General features: G+C 42.8%; 1 protein-coding gene across 3 annotated transcripts in view; it reads right to left on the minus strand.

Annotated features, from left to right (window-relative positions):
• The window catches only part of CHST10 (carbohydrate sulfotransferase 10), a 188666-nt gene extending 168260 nt beyond the window's left edge, over nucleotides 1–20406 (minus strand). Inside the window, exons 1-2 of one of the 3 annotated variants that reach the window (XM_078658021.1) lie at nucleotides 20133–20406; nucleotides 15900–15964 (exon numbers count right to left, since the gene is read on the minus strand). Coding sequence is in view for 1 of the 3 variants with exons in the window: in XM_078658020.1 (XP_078514146.1) it covers nucleotides 20133–20147 (15 nt within the window). In the remaining 2 variants the exon portion in view is untranslated. Of the gene's footprint in view, nucleotides 1–7722; nucleotides 7973–15899; nucleotides 15965–20132 lie in introns of those variants that run through there. The other 2 variants (XM_078658020.1, XM_078658022.1) reach the window with 2 other exon arrangements.
• Between the last annotated feature and the right edge of the window lie 1088 nt (nucleotides 20407–21494).

Genomic DNA, 21494 nt, shown 5'->3' on the forward strand with positions numbered 1-21494 from the left:
AACGTAATGATTTTAGAATGCACCCCAACAGGTGGAATACGTTTTTCACCACGGCACACAAAGGTACCATCAACACTTAGTTCGTCTCTGACCTCCCAGAATGGTTTGTATTGAATTTCAGCCTTAGAATGAGTATGCCAACCTTTGGCAATTTTGTCTTTAACACCCTCAAGAACCATATCTTTCACACACTCATTCTCCCATTCTTCCCTTGACAAACCCGGAGTTCCAGAAAATACTCCAGCCACACAGTAATCGTTCCATGAGTTGTGATCAACTTCGTTCATGGGCAAAGAAAGTCTGCTGAAAAAAATCAGCAACAACATTTTTAACTCCTGGAACATATTCTATGGTATACATATAATCCTGAAGTCTCATTGATAACCTCACAATCCTGGCTGATGCTCTACTTAAACCTTCAGTGGTTAGAAGCTTGGTCAATGGTTTATGATCCGAACGAAGAGTAAACTGTTTTTCCCAAATGAATTTACGAAAATGTTCCATTGCCCAAACACAGGCTAAAGTTTCTCGTTCAATGACGGAATACTTCTCTTCACAAGGTGACAAAGAACATGATGCAAAAGCAATTGCTACCTCTGCACCTTGCTCAGAAACCTGTGAAAGGACACTTCCTAAACCAGTACCACTAGCGTCAGTGGTAAGGAAGGTGTTTGCAGAATGATCAAACCCTTGCAACATAGGAGCATTGACTATGGCTGACTTAATCTCTTGAAAAGCTTTCTTACACTTATCATTCCAAACAAAAGGTGTCTTGTTTTTCATTAAAATACGCATTTCAAATGTCTTCTGTGAGAATTGGTTGACAAATTTTGAATAAAACTCTGCCAGACCTAAGAACGATCTGAGTTCATCCTTAGATTTAGGTTCTGAAGAGTTGACAATAGCTTCAGCCAATTTCGTTTTTGGCTTGATGCCCCCTTCACAAATCTCATGTCCCAGGTACGTTACCGATTTTTCTGAGAATTTGCACTTACTCAATTCTGCCACTAAACCGTTTTCTGCTAGGATTTTATGTACCTCTCTAAGTAAAGCATCATGATGAGACTTGTTCTTCCCCATGATCAAAATATCATCTTGGAAGAAAATCACCTCCTCATGTGTCCAAATAACCTAGACATTAACCTTTGAAATATCGCTGCGGCCGATGCCAAGCCGAACGGCATACGCTTAAATCTGAAGCAGCCAAACGGAGTGCAAAACGATGTCAAATGTCTGCTGTCAGGATCCAGGACTATTTGGTGATAAGCTGCAGAAAGGTCTAAGGTGGAAAACACCTTAGCATCCCTGGTGAGTGACAACATTTCATCAATGCGGGGAAGTGGGTATTGATCAATCAGAATTTGGCTATTCAAATACCCCAAGTCCACACATAGACTGGCTTTTCCGTTGGCCTTGCGTGCTACGACCAACGGAGAAACCCATTCTGCTGCCTCTACAGTTTCAATTACATTTGAATGAAGTAATTTTTCCAAATCCTCTTTAACTTCGTCTCTAATAATCATCGGAACATTCCTTGCTTTGTGTACTCTGGGAATAGCATCATCTTTCAATCGGATATGGTGTGTAAATCCTTTCAATTTTCCCATATCACTTGAAAAGACAGAAGGAAATTCATCGATAACCCACTTTTTTGTGTCCTCACCTGCACATGAAACTAAGATTTGTTCTTTACTGTTAGGATCAAGTATTATATTAAGGCTTTCTGATCCTTCCAGACTAAAACTGACGGTCCTTCTTTAGAGACATATAACTTACATGTTGCATGTCTTCCTTTGAACCTAAAAACTAACACTCTAAAGCCTATGATGTCGATTTTCTCCCCTCTGTAACTTTCTGGTGCAATATCAGGAGGTTCTAACCATCCACCAATCTGAGAAATAAATTGTTCTTCCCAAACATGCCTATCAACAATAATGAAAGGTGACCCTGAATCTGCAGCAAGTTGCGCAAGAACTCCTCCTAAAGAAACTTGGCACAAGTGTTTACTAGACTCTAAATCAGAAATATTTAGGACCACTCTCTTTCTTACAACATTGTGCAATTGTAAACTTTCGTCACTAGACGATGAGCTACCTTCTGGTTCTGTTTCTTGAATACACGCAACTTTACCTTTGTAATTTTTATGCATCTTTTTCCTGCACACTTTTACAAAATGTCCAATCACCCCACACACTTAACATTTTGTATTTTTAGCTGGACATTTAGAATAATGAGTTGAATGGGAATGACTCCCGCATCTAAAACATACTAATTCAGAGAACTTTTTTGTCTCTACATTCTCTTTCTTTACAGTACTTGACCTGAAATCTTTGTTATTTTTAAGGCTACTTCTACTGTCCGATGTTTTATTAACAACTTCAGCTTCTTTCTTCTCATTAGCTAGAGATGCTTTAGCGCACGTTCCGAAAGCTCCACTTTCTTAACCATGGCAATAATTTCTTTTAAGGATCCATCACCTTCCACCCATAACTTATTTTGAATAGATTTAGTCTCAGTATACATGACAATCTGATCACGGTCAAATTCATCATGAAGTTGAGCAAATTTACATTTCACTGCCAATTTCCTTAATGCGGAAACATAATCCACAACAGATTCATTTTTCTCTTGTCTTCGCTGAAAAAAAGAATGTCTGGTAACAGCAATACAAACACTAGGAGAAAAGTAGTCCTCAAGATCAAGTAAAACTGCATTAAAAACATCAATATCTCCTCCAGATCTATCTTGCTTGTCCAGTTGATTATAAATTCGCAAACCCTCAGGACCAAGACCCAATAAAAGAATTATTTTTTTCCTTTCTGGTGAAAATGATCCACTGACATCCTCCAAATTGGCAACGTAATTGAGGAAATATTCCTTCCAATCTAGCCAAGCAACCGGTGGATCACCAGGTACTACCAAAAATTCCCTGGGAGCATTTACATTTAATCCTTGTAATGCTCTCTCTCCATTTGAAACAGTGTCACTGGTGTTGGGCATGGTGAGAATGACTTTAGTAAAATAATTGTTACTTGAAAGTAGAATATATATAGCTATGTGCCCAAAATTCTTCGAAATAGTCAGTCTATTAGCTATACTTCGATTCCAGATTTTTTTTTTTTTTTTTTACTTTCTGGAATATAATACAGGCAGCACCTTTCTTTACTAGAATAACAAATGTATAAATAATTCGAAGCCAAAACGTAGAGGTTAAAAAATACCCTTAAATCCTTTGTGATGTTGTTGTCCGCTCTGCTCCGATGTTACGGCACTCAGTCCAAAGATAGGAATGCATCAAAATGGCTGGCGACGTGACCTTACGTTGGGTCACGTCGAGCGTACGTAGAGTGCACTGGTGATGCTGCCGGGGCTGAGTCACTATGGATGAACGGAGCGAGGGCAAGGAAGCATCATTCAAAGGTGAGTTAAGCTGCGCGCCCCTTCCGTTAATAAGATGACGCGGAAAGAAGTTCAAGGGTAAACACAACGGGTAACGGTATCCAGTCGGGGCTCACGAACAGGAGACGTGGAACTCACCAAATAAAATGTATCCCATGCTCACCGAAGTCACGCCCCAACAATTGCCGCTCCGTATGTAATTTCCAATGTGAAATACCTTTTTAAACACGGATGTACAGAAAGAAGAGAAGAAGAAAAAAAATTCTGTGGCTCGAATCTTTTAAAAACGGATTAAGTTGTCTCCAATTTCCCTCGTCGCCAAATCTATAGTGACTCTGCTCACACAGGAAGTATCCAAATGTTCTTTATTGAAAAAAATAAGTAAGTAGATACGAAAGGTGCTGCCAGCTTGAGGAAGAACTCAGGTCTGGTCAGCCTTCTACAAGACACACTAACATTCTCTACATTCTAAGAATACTACACATCACATTCTGACATTCTACATTCTACACACTAATCTCTGCACAGATACTAATCTAGATACATATCACAACACCGCCCCAAGGCACATGAGAGTATGGATGAATGGCTTGAAAGGTACACAATACGATGACAGGTGCGCTGATGTTCTTGACGTGCAACGTCAATGGGTTGGGGAATAAAATTGAGAGGACTACTGCCTAGTCTTGCTATACCACAAAGCTAAACTGGTATTTCCACAAGGAGGAGACCTCACTCCAGGTATACAACAGACTGTCAGGGTGTGGCAATTGTGATCAATAAATCACTCAACTTCCATCCCTCACAAATAAGGACAGATATTTATGGAAAATGCACTGCAGGACAGGGAAGGGATTAATAATGGTGAATATGTATGTCCCACCAGGTCTACAGACCAACACACTACAAATGTTGACATGACTACTAACTGAACTTCAGCAGGCTCCGACAGTGCTGGGATAAGATATCAACATGGTGGTGCACTCACATTTGTACAGAGCTAGTTCCCAACAGATGCCGCATACCCACCGATAAAATTGAAAGGCTTCCTACAACAGGGCTAGCAGATCTATGGAGAACAGGCAGATCTGACATTTCTCCTTTTACTACGGTGCTCACAATTTCCACTCATGAATAGACTATTTCTTCACGCCTTGCACATTCCTGGGCCAATTCACTGCTGCCAAATACTTGGCACAGGAGGTATAAAACTATTCTCCACCTTCAGGTGACATTGGGACATTTGAGAGACGGCGTCGTGGTGCCCGCCTAACCCTACAATGGTCACTATTTTAGGTGAAAGTTAATAGAAAAAAACAAGCATAGGAAGCAGATAGACTAAGAAGCTTATCAAGCTACAATATGGGGCTGATCATTTTGGGAGAACTACAACGGAAGCTCCCAACAGTCAGAAATGGAGCAAGCGACTACCCACAGAAGGGAAAGCATGCTTCATAGTGGTAAAAAAGCAGGACTACCTAAATATACTAAACAACAATGTAAAAACAGTCTACCTGGTCAAGAAAAAGCGCCTGTATGAAAAAGGTGATAAGGTGAGGAATCGTTCCTAATCCCGGGTGTTCAGCCAGGCGACCAAAGACATATAAAGGAGGTACAATCCCCAAGGCCAGTAAGGGTAAAGGGGGCAAGTGAGATAGCAGAAAGATTTGCAGACTACCTAGAATATTTTTTTCCAATTTTTGTATAAAATAAGTGCTTTAGATCTAGTACGTTTTATCAAAGAATCCCCAACACAACAACTAACGAAGGCTTAGAGTATCTTACTAGAGGTGTAACTTACTGAGGAAGAGATAGGGCAGGCACTAACACAGCAGCAGACTGGAAAGAGCCTTAGACCAAATGGTTTGCCTGTAGACTTTTCCAAAACGATGGCAAGTAAGGTTATTTAGCTACTACATAACATGTACATGAAGGTATTCCACTCTAGGATATTGGTGGGGAACCTAAGGAGTGCAACGATTGCATTGATCCATAATGAAAGGAAGCCCAGGGGCCACTGTGAGTCCTACTGACTGATCTCCCTGCTTATCGCAGACATAAAAGTACTGGCCAAAGTGCTGGCCAACAGACTACAGACTGGGATTACCAAACTAATCCATCTGGACCAAACTGGGTTTATACCATAGCAGTCCAACAAATTAAACCTTAGGAGCTTAAACAACAATATGGCTTTGGCCTTGAGAGCAGAAGAACTCATTGCGGTGGGGTCACTAGAAACAAACAAGATATGAACTCACCAGACACAGGGCAGGACAGAGAACCGAAACCGGCCTTGGCAAAGAGCTCGGCCAGCCGCTGGGTGTGGGATGGGGGGCTAGCAGAAGAAAAGCTTTGTACCGCTTTTGTTGCTGGGGGAAGACATTCCAGGGATCTATAACCAGCCCCCACCCAGGCAGCCTACCAGGGAAATGCCCGGTGCCCGCTATGGCCAGTCCAGCCTGCCCAGACACCTTTATGGGTGGGAACACATTTAAAGAAAGTAGCAAACCTCTCAAACTTCAGGAAATGGGATGTAATCGGCATCTCCTCACTAGAAGAAGTGTGAGACACAAATGGGATAGTCCCATTTGATCACCTACAGAAAGAGTATGTGATAAGCGCATCTCAAACATTTAAATGCCTACAATTAAGATATACCTTGCAATCTAGCATTGCGAGGGACAAGGAGACTGTTCGAAATGGGGTAGCGTGGTGCGGAGCAGGTAGGCTAAACTCCAGGGCATTGTGTAAAGCATCCACGCAGTACACACAGACGACACACAAGGCACCCCACAAAAAGAGACATGATACCAGTTTTGGTGAAAAATAATAACTTTTGTATTGTATATAACATACAAGAGCAACCACGTAGGTAACCACAGTAGTCACTATACTGCACCAACTGGCGCCAGGCAATATATACACAGAGGGAGTATTTACAGGGCAGGGCCAATCGGGCCACTGCCAGAACCATTACGCAAGGATAAAGAATGAGCGAGAAAGGTACGTCCATCCGTGTCAAGGCTGTACTAAAGAAACAAAGCATTATCATTTGGCATCAAACATTAGGCAGGAACATCTGCAATAAAACCTCTTAGCAGGACATTCACCATTGGCCTGGAATCAGGCAGGACCAGATGGGGCATACGCCAGCTGGGGACATTATCCTCAGGGTAGGAACATTAGGCGTAAAAGCACATTATGCATTGCATCAGCATCCCCTGCAAAAAGAACATTAGGCGTACAACGCAGATATCCTAGTATGGTATTTGGCCTCCCCTAGGCATATAACTTCTCAGGGTATAGGGCATGAACCATGAGCCTCGCATAAGATGTCAGGCCAGCCCATGAACACAATATACACAAGCCTGAAAGGAATACATTATTACCCACATTAGCACAGGCATCAGGTATTATCATGCGTAACATTAGCAACCTCTGCAGCTGGAGAACTCTAGACCTAAAACTTTCGTTAGCCTGACTGCATTCAACATGGGGGCAGCCTGCGTTAGCTTAAATCACATTGGTAGGGGGGGGGCATAAGCCTTTAGCATAGACATCCTCGCAGTCAGCTGGCCTCAACACCTACAGTCCTTGCCCCCTACGCGGCAGATGAATTTCTGGCGCACTACGCAGTCGCAAAGTGGTCTCTTGCCTCACGAAGGCCCCAAAGTTGCAGAGTAACCTCTGGCGCCACTGCGCCTGGGAAAATGGAGTCCCTCTTCTGGACTCTGCAATTAAGAGTGCCCCACAATGTTGAAGCTGCCCACTGTCAACCAAGCAGGCAGGGGGGAATCCCACACGCCGGGATCCCCTCGTAGCGCTTTAGAATCCCTGCGCTGCAGACATCCGCTCCTCTTCTCCTGGGCACAGTTGTAGTGCCTTGGCAGCAAGCAGAGCACAGTCAATATGAATAAGGCAGTCTGGCAGCACCACAATGCAGCACACATGCAGGGGAATTTAAATAAAATAAATAGCGCTTTGACAGCACAGAGCTGGAGGCCTCAGCTCCACTTCCCCTGACACCCTAGCGCTTACGATGTGCTCAATCCCACCATGGGCTTCAGGGACGACAGGTAGCGCTCCTCACCAGCAATGCGAATATGGCACTCATGAGGCGCTAGGTAGCTGCCACAGATTAAGGGTTCCACCTAAGGACATAGGGTCCACGCTCCTCTCTCCTCTCTGGCCATCTGCATATAGCACTTGGGCAGTACAGCGCTAGAGTGCAGGCAGGGGGAGGGTACAGGCAGTCCACATGGACAGCTCACGAGGCGCTAGATCCCACCAGCAGACTCAGGGACAACAGGCCTCTCTCCTCACCTCCTTCTGGGCGCAGTCAAAGATGCTCCTTGGCAGTCAGTCAAAGCACTCTCCTTTTCCAGGCGCTAGGGAGCAGTCAGGGCCCAGGTGTACCACTCACGAGGCGCTAGGGCAGGAGAGCGAGCAGGCAGTGCTAGGCCAGGTCAGCGGTCAGTGGGTACTCATCAGTACAGGACAGCAGCTCCTCGGAACCATCATCCCCTGTAAAGTGGCACTCCTCCTGGTACAGCAGCCTGAACTCCAGCAGCGGGCTCTCACTGGCCCTGTGGACAGTGGAGGGGTACAGATGGGCTCAGGGGCCAGCACACAGGCCCATGCGGCGGCACCCCCTGGCAGCGGGTCCCCCTCACTCTCCAGTCCACGCTCTGTCTGAGCACATGGTATCTCTACTGCTCTACATATACCAGAAAGGCTGGAAGCTTCTAGAAGGTCCCTGGCAGTTCCAGCCTCTACTGTCACTGTGGGGAGTATAGAGCAACTTGTCACTTCAAACACTAGACCGGTAACCTACCTCAGTCAGGCGGCACAAGCAGACAGAAATGGCGTCCATTTTAAAAGTGACATTTTACAAAGGTGCATTTCTACGATGGTAAAAGAACACTAGACCGCCAACCCACTGCAGGCAGGTGGCACAAAACACACAGCAATGGCATCCATTTTAAAAGTGACATTTCTCCACAGCAGCTCAAATAAATCTGCGCACGCCATTGCACAGCATGTGTCACTGCATCTCACACCAGACATGGCTTATACATTCCTCTACCATGGGGGAGATATCCTAAAATAGGGGGGTGAAAAGCAAAAAAAGTTCGGAAAATGGGCCAAGTCCAACAGAGACAATAAAAAAAAAAAAAAAAAAAAGGACTCCCACTGGAAAGGAGTTTATTAGACGGACAACTCACCGCCAAGGCAATATCACTTACTGACAGCCAATTATTGGTCAAAATGCAGAAATAATTACTGAAGTTGAGAAATAAATGGCAAAATGAAATTGGAGTATGGGGGGGGGATGCAGAGAGGTTCCCCATAAAAGTGGCCATAAAAGCCAGCTATACTAATACGAAGTAAAAAAGTTATATAAATTACAGCAGAATGCGGTTACATAAAATGGGCAGGGACGCTATGAACAGAACTGTGGACAAAAGTGAAGTTTCGTTCACATTCTATGGTAGTGTCCCAAAGTCCAGCAATATTGGTAGTCAATTTAAAAAAGGTTAAAGGAAGCCACAAACTGTGCCACAGACTCCGCCACTGATCACACAAACTTACTGGTACAATTGGAGATATGGAAAGATACAGACAAAAATAGCTACAAGATACTGTTGATAAACTTGGAATGTGTTGAGGTTAAACAGGACATTGCAGAGGTGAGGGAATTACAACAACCCCCATGATATAGGTCTTGGAGAGGGGTATGGACATATGTACGACCATGGAAAAGGTGGTCGAGGGATCGAAGCTGGCCCCAAAAGTTTTTAATTTATTTAAAATATTAGGTGGATGGTCGATAGGCAGGGAAGGAGACAGATGAGCAAAGAAAAGCAGCCCAGGGCATTGTCTCGCCTCTGAGCCCGGAATGAGCCTCCCGCTCACTGCAAACAACTCCCTTCCCCCCTTCCTACACCCCACTCCCCCTCATCTTTCCAACCAGATTCCTTAAAAGGTTCTTGCACTCGAGGATACAGCGCTGATGTGATGACCTACATGTCTACTATACGTGCTTGGTTTGAATTATGACGGAGATCCATTGTATATGCAACGTGGACATCTGGACATAGATTTTAAATTACCAGTGGGATGGAATTCTCACCACTAATGAAGGAACATGTGGGATTCTTGGAAGCCATGAGAAAGTCGCGGGACGATTTCCCTTGTGTGCGACGAAAAAAGTGTTGGCTGATGCAAGACCAGAAAGAATACAGAAAAGAAACCAAGCTTAAAAATTCTGTGTATCATTTATGCTGGCTAATCCCATTGAATAATTGCTTATTACTTTCAAGACATGTGCTGAGGATTGCTTTTCCTTAAAGTGTACTAAGCAGTCATTAGTGCTTACGGGAGATTATAGATGGGGAAAATATATTGCACAAAGGACTGATATCTGTGCAACCACTTGGGGATCACTGATCGAGAGAACGTTACTAGGATTGTTATGAAATGAAATGAAATGAAATGGGATTTATAAAGCGCATGGCTGCCCGTAAGCGTCCCAGCGCTGCCTGACAAATAACAGACACTCTAAAAGGGGTAGGAGTTTTATAGCGTTGAACCTGAAAAAAACTAATAACATTTACTATTTTTTTTTTTTTAAACGATGATTGAAATGATCTCAGCTACTAATTATTACTCAGACTAAATTCCAGTTCATTTTTGACAACTATGCCACTCCAGACAGTGTGCACCTATTGAGGTGCACACTGTCTGGAGATGAAGCACAACTAGGCTGAAACTGGTCTGGTTTTGCCTGCGATGCATCCCAATTCCAAAGGGACATGGAACAGAACAAAGGCCAATTTCAATGTGGTTGCTCCTTGTCTGGAGAAGCACAGTACAAAGAAACAGGTGGACTGCGAGTGTCTGGGGCATTCTTACAAGCATTTCAGCCATTACCTTTTGATGTTTGTAACTGATGTCCTACGTCTGACAGGTATTTCCACAAGTGGGCCCTGTCCCATAGAATACAAGCCATATCTCACTGAAGAGGACGTGCATGGCTGAAAATTGAATGGGAGCATAAGAAACCCCGTAGTGGGAGGATGTGATCTGGCAGTTCTGGTGGAACTATTCCTATCTGAGAAGAACCAAGTAGCTGCAGCTGGTAATCATTGATGGTGGGGTGTAACTTGTGTCCTGAATTTCAGGGAGCGAGTGAGATCAACTGTCACAAGTAGGGTTTAGCAGGGGTTCTTCCACAATATCAAATAGCACGTTATGGTTCGTCTTTCAAATACATGCTTTAGCCATTGCTCTGAAAGTCAAACACAAGGAGCTGATGGACGGAGCGCTGAAACTTTTCAGACACTCATCCCCAGTCACAGATCTGGGTTGAGTCCATCATCGTTCTTTACATCACTTCGCCAACTCGGTTCAGACCCAGCTATATGCAAATCAGTCTTGACCCTGTGGCTCATGGGAACAGTCCAGCCTCAACTGCCAAGCCAGGTCTTCCCTGGACTTTAATCAAGCATCCTGGGACCGGTTTAGGGGTAACACCCCTCATCAGCCATGTGCCTCAAGGAATAGCTCTGAAAGGGCCACAATAAAGTGTTCCAGTACTTTCATGGTGTACTCTCTAAGCCCGGCCTGCCCCAAAAGCACTGAAGGTCTTCCTGCCTCAAGAAACTTTTACGAAATTGGTGGCAAAATAGTGCTCTTTCAGCAATATTTCCCTAAAGATGGTCTAAAAAGCCAAGACAGAGTTAGTAATTGCATTATTCGGAGTCTTCCTCTCGCTCTAATCAATTACTTCCCTCACTCCCTCGGCTTTAGGCCAGGACAACTGTAGGTATGTGGCCTGAGACAAACAGGATGCTGGGAGAATGAGGGGTGGGGGAGGCACAGAAGCCTTTCAGGGAGAACGAAATTGGTTGGCGTAATTGATTAAAGCGATCCAGACTGAAAGTAATGTAATTACAGGTAAGTAATTGAAGTGCTTCTTTTAAGGCGCATGCTGCATACATGGTCTAATCAAGAGCAGCAGGAAAGAAGCGAGCAACTGTAAATGAATAAAGCCTCAAGAGAGCAAGCATTCACATATTTATGTGTAAAGAAGGGAATCGAGACACACCAAGATCACACATGGACCCGCTCTCAACTGCTCAACGTTCCTCGTTTCCCAAAATTATTTTATAACAAGAAAATGGTACGGGGTTAACTGGACCGGAAGCTAATACATTCAGAAATAGGTATTTGTCTAAAATATATACAAAAAAACTCTCAAAAACCCTGTATGTTTAGAAACTTTAAGTAACATTTTTTATTTATGATAGAGAAAGAACAGGATGGCACGGGAACTTCTATATACAATAGAAATACGCATACCTTAACCACTCATAAGTACACCACCCAGTTTGTATAAACATACACTGTCAACAAGAGACAAAAAAGGTATGAAACACAAGAGGCGCCTAAATGAGCACACCTTTATTTTTGGTAAATTAATTATTTGACATATGTAAAAGTGTTGCATTGTGAATTCAAATTCAACAAAATTATACGACAAAGACGGAGCTGAATGAGTGTGCAGCCATAATACAGCCGACCTTCAGGTTTAGTGTGGTCGTTGACGTCAAAAGCTGCACATATATGAAGGGCACTAATCAAAACTAGTAGTCTGTGCTGTAAGAAGGTACACGAAACAACCACGACAAGTATAATTAAAGAGCATTGGATGACCATTGGATGAGCTGTGGGGAGAGGGAGCAAGTAGGGAAGAAGCGCGCAACGCAGCGTCCGGGGGCGAGAGATTAGTGGAGGTAAGCAGCACATGAAGGAGCCACCCGAAAACACATGCACTGTCAGCGCGTTCTTAGGGAAAAAGAAAAAAATAGTTCCCTGAGCAGAGGAAGGATACAAGTTATCCAATCAAAAGGATGGCAAAGCGGATATGCTCCAGGGGTGGGGGAAACACAAGAAGAGGAAGGCAAGCCATCTAATAAGAAGCATGAGATTAACAATTAAACCAACAAATGGTGAGCAACGGCCAGGATCGAAGCCCAAATATAAGTTCACAATCGGTGTTCGCACCCAGACAGCCCGCACAATCTGGTAGGTGAGACCCAAAAAAAAAAAAATCATAAAGCAAAAGGCAACAAAGAGGATGGAGAACTAATATTCCTTACACAGAAAACCATTAAAAAAAGTCACTGTAAGAACAAAATTATGTAAAAAGTAGTTGAGTAAATGGAATTTGATTGGTTGGACCATAACACATTAGGTGATTATCAAAAGTATATATATATACAAAAGTATATATAACACAGGAACACGGGGGAGCACATTGCGAAATCATGTGCAGACAGTCATATCTGAAGTTGCACGGACTCATGCAAAAAATGTTCAGCGTGGTGATAACAGTTCGAATAACTGAGAAGAAACTGACAAAAACAAAGATAAGATGCAGTTTATTTCCGTCATACAGAGTGAAGGCCATGTATCATCCAGAAAAAGCTGTGGTAAAGGATGCTCCTCAAACCCAGCAACCCTTATGAAATGGCACTGAAAAACCCGAAGACTGTCTGCTTTAAAATCGATTTTTTGTTAAGTCAGTCAAGTTCAAAATGAATCTACCTGCACTGGCATGGATTACTGAATGTGCCCACTTCGACCATCCCAAGAGCAGCACTTATTTTGTGGGCATACCAACAACTACAATCCTGGAAGCACTTTTTTTGGGTATTCATAAGTGGTATGGTATTATTTTTCCTCATTTTAAAAACTAAAATTAAAACAAAACTTCTAGTGATCCATCCCACAAAGTACCTTAGTTTCCTTCGATGAGCAATGCCCGACTATGGCCCACTTTCACAATAATGGCATACGGTGTGGTTGAAGTTGCACATTGAATTCTGCATGGTCTAGAAAATGTTAACCCGTGAAACCGCCTTAAGATTTTATTTTGCGGTATTGGTGGGCCTTTAAACGGATTGTCACTATTGCATTTCGATGATTTGCTAGCCTCATGGTTTTTAATACTGCTTTAATTCAGCATGAGTTTTCTGAATATCGTTTATTGCTCCAGCCCCAAAATCTAGCCCCTATCATTGGAAAAATAATTATCTGAAGTTATTCGGCTTTGTTTGAACCTTGCAACATCTAGTTGCATGGTATTTTATGTGTTTGAATGTGAAACGATTAGTGTTATATTTAAATCCGATCTCTGAAATTGGCCAGTTAGACCATATCCAGAACCTTCCTGTTTTACTCTAAATTGTCAATAAAATCTAATGAGTCGTAACAAGCGTCAAGTAGGTTTCTAAAGTGCAACACGGCTCTGGTATCATTTGCTTATCCAGCCAGCTGAATATATTATTTTTTAATTGAGTATTACATGATTCTCTATGAAGTGATTGTAATATTAAATAATACACTTAATATTTCTCCCACGTCTGGTATCCCAGAACACTGCCCTCCAAATAACCAAATGCAAGTATTTTGCATTTGCTTTGAAAGATGTAAAGAAAAGTCAACGTTCTCAATGTTGTTTAAAGCAAAAATATTACTAAATGAGGGATAACATAGGCAGATGGCAGCAAGCTCAGATCCGCTGAGCCAGAATGTCTGGCTTGCCTTTTGAGACCAGACAAAGATAGTAAACAGAAAAAGTACAGCCTGCCCTAAAACCTTTGAAAATCCTATAGAAAAGGATTTATGGACCCAGTGGTAGTGTGCCATTGGAATATTTCAATTACTTGGATGTGAGAGCCTTACTGACCGACTTGGCATGCCTCGTCAAAGGAATGTCATCTAGTCTGCCAACGTACTAGCTTGGCCTATATGGGCTCCACTGTGGGGGCGAGCACTTGATAGAGCTGTTTTGCAGGGAAAAAAAAGTGCTAGTGTGGGACCCTTAGAAATATGGTTAGAATTACTTGTGGGTTAGACTGGGGTGTGTTTGGAAGTGTTTGTGCAATAAGATTAAATTCTAAGCGAACACAAAGACATTAACTGTGTAAAATCAGGGTTGTACAAAAGGATGCCTCCAAAAAGGACTCCATTTTGTATAGACTCTCAGATTTGTTCCTTAAAATTTCAACATAAACTGTACGAATCTTCCTGGAAAGTTAGAGGACTTTTGTTTCAGAAGTAATGTCAGATCCTATAGTATGAAACAAAGAACCTGTGCACACACATAAAAATCAAACATATAATATGCCAGTTTGTAAATCTTAAAAGAAAAAAGCAGTTGACGCCTGTTGATCTTGTTGCTAAATACTCATACTAGACAGCGCCAGCCGACACGTGTTTCGTCTGAGTACGATACACTCAGACTCTTCAGCGCTAACTCCTAATAGAAGCCAGAAAATCAATCCCCCGCAACCGGTGATAATTCCAACTCGGTTCGGGTGTCTGCAGATTGTCGGGTCGTAGAGGCACAAGAATCAATTAGTCCGCTGTTGCGGTGTGCTCAATGAAATGCCGCCGTTAGCAGGGTCGGGTCAGACGTAAAACGTTTGTCAGATGTAGAATATGTCAAAGTATCTTTACTGCAAGTTTCTCAATGTTGATGACTCCTCGGTAAAAAGCCTGGCGGTCTGCCCGACATCAGTTGCGGCGTCTTCCTCCTTGGCGAAAGTGTGATCCTATAGTATAACCAATGTTAGTCTGAGAAACCAGTCATGTTCCCCACCACCACCTCGTTCAATTCCATCCAAGATCTGAACATTTGAACAGTGTGGTAAAAAAAGACATATAAACCTGCATATGCCAGTGCTTATCGAATAATAATGAAAACTTCCTCAAGCACCCACTTGGTAATACAACCGCCATATATGGGGATGTGTTGTAATCAACACTACTGCTGTATAGAGGGAGGAGTGACACTTATGATAAGCAGAGCTTTGAAAAGACAATGACAGAATAACCTTAGTCATAAAGAATTTGGATAAGGAAGGCGAAAGCAAGGGGTAGGTTAACAAATCTCAATACTTAGTTGCCAACAATCCTAAGGTTCCGTAGTTTTATACCATACCCAAGATGGACAAATCACCCTGCCCTATGGGCTGTGTAGGGCGTACCTAAAGGTGACTTACATGTATTAAAGGAAGGTTTATATGCCAGGTTGAAAGGGCAGTTTAACAAACTGAACTCACAGGCTGCAATGGCAGGCCTGAGGCATGTTTAAAAGGTTATTTAGGTGGGTGGCACAATGAGTGCTGCAAGCCCACTAATAGTATTTAATTTACAGGCTCTGGGTACAGGCAGTACCACTTTACTAGGGACTTAAAAGTAAATAAAATTGCTAATTGGGTGTAAGCCAATGTTGCCATGTTTTAAGGAAGGAGCACAAGCCCGTTAGCACTAATTTGCAATAGTAAAGTGTCCTAAGGCCAGCAATAAAAGTCAGCTGAACAGGAGGATTGAAGGCAAAAAGGTTGAGAAACCACAACAAAGATGTCAGGTCCAACAAAGTGGAAGTAAGAGAGCGATCTCAGTGTTACGGGTGGGGGCCAACTTACCTACGTAGACAGAGGATACATTTGTGATCTGCATCTGTATCTATAAATTATTTTCATTTTGCGATCTAAAAAAATAAATAAAAATGTAAAAATGTATCAGTTCTTCACAACCCTCTTTCCACTCTCTCATCCCAAACCTTTCAAACTACTATGAACTCCCAAACATCCATATCAAACTTTCACTCTTGTTTTTTAGCCATGCCACCAACTGACATGCACACAGGACCACTGCTTACAATATTATACCACTTCCCCTTTCAAATCCATTCTTACTATTCTATCTCTACTCCAAACTCTACTAAACACACATGAAACCAAGAGCACAAACCTAACAACTAACGCACAAGAAAAATAAAAAAACAATTTAAGATAAATTAAAATGTTGGACGAACAACTAATCTGGGGTTCCCGAGTAGAGTGCTACTTGCGGAAAAAGCACTTCAGTGCCTCGTCATGGGTCATAAGCACCATATAAATATTTTTAGCAGATTTAATATGCAACCACATAACGATGTTAGTGGCAGCCAGCTAGAACTTGACAGGAACAGAGACCAGTTCTGGCCATGACTATGCAAATTGGAATAAACTATCAGCAGAAACCCGGATGCTAGAATAATTGAAACCATTCAGAGAAATATTAAAACTACAGAGATAAATTGACTGCCTAAGGGACACACTGACATGCATTGTTATGATACCGATACATATAAATAGTTTGTCACGAGCTGACAGTGCTGGCTATGTTATCTTGCCAGGGACAAGTCTGAACAAGGTCTCAATTGTCCAAGGTTACCCTGCGAGTTTCGGCAGAGAGCTTTGGCCCATGTGGCTTAACATTGGAAAGCTTCCATATGTTTATGGTAGACTGCTTTTCAAATGCTCAAATATGATTAAGGATCCCAGTTTTACAGATAAATACAGACAGAAAACAATGCTTTTCCCGGCTGTATTTATTTTTAAAAGGGGAACAAAATACTGAAAATTGTGCTTTATGTGACAGACTCCCCATGCTGTCTTTCATGAATTCCAGGCAAAAGTGGAGCAGATAGCTTGAGGAGTTATAAAACAGGATGAGATTTCCTTAAATACAGGGATATGTTAACTTATATTTGTAGTAGAACGCTAATATGCTCCTTTGGGTGTAGTGTTTTTTTATACGTGGCTGCTTAATTTGCAAAAACGCAACGTTCGCGTATGAGTGAACGTCGAAGAGTTAACTCAGTGTGGCAATATACCAATTTGTGACTCCATTTATTCTCACAATACAAAATAAATATGAATAAATGCCAATAAGATGGCCAAAAAATAAATATGGATAAATACAGAGGGAAATGTTAAAAAAAAAAAAAAATACCATAAAACCGGGAGCCCGAATTATGATGCAATAGCATGTACTGTTCCAGTCCTTCACAGCAACTTTCCAGTACCCTCACCTCTTGAACTCTTTGGATAACTCCGCCCAAGCTAACCATTATTCAGGCTTACTTTTTATTTCCCCCCAAAAAAAAAAATTAAAAAAAAATTTAAAAAAAAAAAGCTTCCTGTTAAATGCTTGAAAATGTTTTTAATAACACTATATTCTATTCAAGAAATCAAATGTTACTTTGGAATCCTGAACAAATCACTTTGTGTTTTTAAAATCAGCTTGGTTTCCTTTCAAGCCACATTGAGCATGTGGATGGAATCTGTGGTCCTAGGGTTAAGCCACTGTTGGTTTGCTGACACTATTTGGTTGGTGGCCTTTGCTGTACTGCTGGGGGAGGAATCTCCTGGAGATCCTTGGGTAATCATTTTGAAAAGCAGGGAGTGACTGGACTTGAATGCTGATCCTAGGGTAACGCTTAATGTATTTCGGCAGCAACAACAGTTTTGGTTGACCGGATTCTTTGGAGTTTGGATTTCTCTTTGGGCTCCAAGTGAGCCAGTTTATCCTCGTTTGAAGATACAAAAGAGAAATCAATGTTTCCTTATCAATAAAATTATAACAAAGACCTTCTTCGACAGCCTTACTGCTGCACTTTGTCTCACGCACTCACCACCCTGAGGCGGGGAGGGGGCTCAGTCACTAATTTAGAGGGCAAAGCCATAGGATGTTCTAACCTTGAAAAAGGAGGTTTTAGTGATATCTAAAGGCAGCAACAGCTGTCTTTTTGATGCTCTTATTACTTAGATTTCTTGTCTGCAGTTTGGATACTCGCTGCTTTTGAAAATGGTATTTGCAGAGGTCTAGAATTTGAGTTACTTCAACATCATCCCCTCGCGTGTGTACCTCCGACCTGCAGCTTGGTCCCAACAAAAGGACTTCTCGTTCTCGCTGGGGTGCTCCATTGGAACTTCAAGTTCTCTCTTTCCTGGAAGCTACTTCAAACATGACCTTAAGGGGCTCTAGTTGCACTAAAAGAGGGTGATCTAGAACCGTGTGGAGCATTTGCCCTGGTGCTGCGGCTGATGGTTGGGCATTAAACAGACGTGGCCTTCTGACTAAGGTCTCAAAAATGTTCCATCATTGGAGCTGTGGCCTTTCGACTGGTTCTGTTTTTTAAAGACTCCTGATTAACAGAATGCATAATACTTTCAGGTCTTTAATAGTTTAGTAAATATCTTTACTACTGGTAAAATAACTTTTTATTTTCTTGAGTGAATGGCTAATATGTATTCTTTAAGGGCAACATGATACCTGCCATTTGTCTAATTGACTGTCTCATTTTACTAACCATAACCAAGTTACTGTCAGCTTTCATTGTATTCAGGCGAATTCAGACACCCAAAGAACATCTAGAGGTCCTCCTTTGTGATCACTAGGAGATTCTAAGCGGCACTCCAAATCCAAAATATGTAGATATACTTTCAGAACTACTGTGGAACAACAGGGTAAAATCAATGGAGCAAACACAAAAAATCAGCACAGACATGAAAATATACAATAATATCTCATTCACCTTTTCCAGCTCCAACTTAATTGACTAAATTATATAATCCCCAATGACCGTCACACCCTCTCTACCCTGCTATTCCACTCCCTATTGTTTCTCGTTTCTAAAATATTTAACGCGTTCGGTATGTCTTAGTTTATTGGGAAAACGCTGGAATGCTTCGTTGAGTATTAGAGCACAATGGAAAGTCAGAAATAAAGTACGAAAACACATCACACCCACTGCCTTTTTATATAATTCAGCATTCCTCGATGTGCAGAAAAGAAGCAGTTTTGAATATTTACGTTTTTTTACTATCTCATACACTTTCCCCCTGATCCCTGGGGGGTTTGGCCCTCACACACATTTTCTAATTATTCAATTTTGTTACAGCCTTTCACAGACACGGGTCAGATATCCAGCCATACTAAATGACAAACAAGTGCAGAACTTTCTCAAAAGACACCTGCACAAGCTAAAATGATGTCCGAGATCTGTACCACACTTGTTCGAAACAAAGGGACGGGCTTTAGGAGTCCATTGTAGTCTTACGTCAGTATTAAAGACGTGAGTACTTGTCAAACTGCTGACTAAAAATGGGGGTGAAGTCAGGCGTTTAAGAGGGCGATACCATTAAGGTGAACGGAGAATCAGTTTTTCGGAGAGCGATGGAAAGAGAGGGCGAACTCAAATCTATGGGGCATTTTGCATGTCCGGAGAGAGCACAAGTGAAGAAAAGTGACACCTGCCGAATGAGGACGATTGACAGACAGGTGTGCATGTTGTGTTCCGTTAAAGACATGCTGGGGTACCAGAAGGGTTCAGGAATTGCATCTTTAATATGCTTTCTTCTACTGCAGGTATAAGTGAAATAAGTGCATAACAGAAATAGCCAGGTATCGGAGGCATAACAGTTTTACAGCAACAAAAAAGGCACTTTGAGCTTTTATTTTGTTATGCTGGGCTCTCACGTTGGAATAGACTATATTACGTTAAATTGGAACAACATCAAGGCAGCGAAATAATGGTAAAACGATGCAGAGAAGTACAGACAGGCTTGGAAAAAACACATCGCAAGTGGCAGGCAGAGAAAGACTGGATGCGGGAGCAGGACTGAGCATCCTTCTGCAGGCGCAGCAGTCCTTAGGCCTCTGCGCAGCGAAGTGCCCCCACCCCCTTCGGTGCATGCTATTCCATCCCCTGCTCCCAAGAGCCATTGATGGGAACGGAGGGGGGGGGGGGGGTGCGCCTGACGAGCCACCGAGGACACATCCCACAGACGCGCCGGCAGGGTCCCCTCTCTCTCCCGGGCTGCACTCACCCTTCTCGCGGCCATCCAGCCCGGGCGCGCCGAGGCAGAGCGGGCACCGGCGCGAGCTCCTTGCCGCAGAGTGCGGGTCCCGCCGCCGCCGCCCGCCCAGCGGGCCTCGCGAGCATTGGCAGCCTCCTCTACGGCTGTCCTCTGCGCCCTGGGGCGAGAGAGCGGCGCTGGTACCGCCTCCCCTCCATCTCTGGGTCGACTGAGGCGGCGGCTGCTGCTGCAGCTTCCGCGGCTTAGGCCCACCCGGCGGTGGCGCTGCTAGAGGTGGGCCGGGCTCGCCGCCACCTCCTCCTTCCTTCCTCCCTCCCACCTCCCGGCGGCCTTTGGCGGCGAAGGACGCCCCTCTGCTGGCCGCAGCCTGCACACGTTGTCTCTGCAAGATTGTTTAATAGAGGTGCTGGTGACACCTTAAGCAAATCTTGACTTTTCAAGCTAATCGCAGTTGCATTATGGGAATTGAAGTTTTTTTTAACTTTGTGAGTTTTTTGCCAGGAAGTTCTTTAGTCATTGTAAAATTGTCATTGATATTCATATGTTTGCTTGTACAGTCTGTGCTTGCTGTGCTTGAGAATGTGTGCCTTATGCGTGCGTCGCTTTGATTCTATGGCATGCTATTTTTATTTGTTCCATTCCTGTAACAGTTCTCTCATGTAACGTAACTGGTTCTATTGTACAGTGGTCTGACACCTTCGGGTAAAGTCCGCGCTTTATAAGAATGCATTAAATAAATAAATAAATACATAAATAAAATGAATATATTCATAAAAAGCTAGGACTGGGCTAAGGTCACGCATATGGCGTTAGGTCATTTTGGTAGCTCCGTTCCAAATTAAACTGCCTTATGCTTACTAAATTGTATTTTTTTAATTGAGATTTGTTTTAGATAGCGTGCACCCAGTCAAGTCGCAGTCGGAGCGCTGTACAAAGGAGAAATAAATCATATAAATACTGTAAAAATAGATAAATACATGTATCAATACAGTGGAATTGCTAAGGTGCTATGGAATCTAATACAAGAAAAGAATGCGCTAAGCAGTGTTGACCAGAAAGAAACATACCTTCAGAAGTAAAGTAGGCCTTGCTAACACTGGTAGTCATTTCATTTACATACATACACGTGGGACGACATATTCTGCCTGTACCGAATATCTATAGCCCCCTTTACTTTCTCACATTTGTTTCTCTCTCCATCATTTCCTTCATTTGCTTCTCTTCTCCTAAGAAACGTCAATTCCATTTGACTTTGCTAATTTTTGTTGTTTGTTTTTGAGTTTTCAAGATAGAAACAACATTAAAAAAAATCTCGTCTAACATTAAAATGGCAACAACAGTTTTCCATATGGAACTATGTAGGGGACAGAC

Source organism: Lissotriton helveticus, chromosome 8, assembly GCF_964261635.1.
Source record: "Lissotriton helveticus chromosome 8, aLisHel1.1, whole genome shotgun sequence".
Classification (NCBI taxonomy): domain Eukaryota; kingdom Metazoa; phylum Chordata; class Amphibia; order Caudata; family Salamandridae; genus Lissotriton; species Lissotriton helveticus.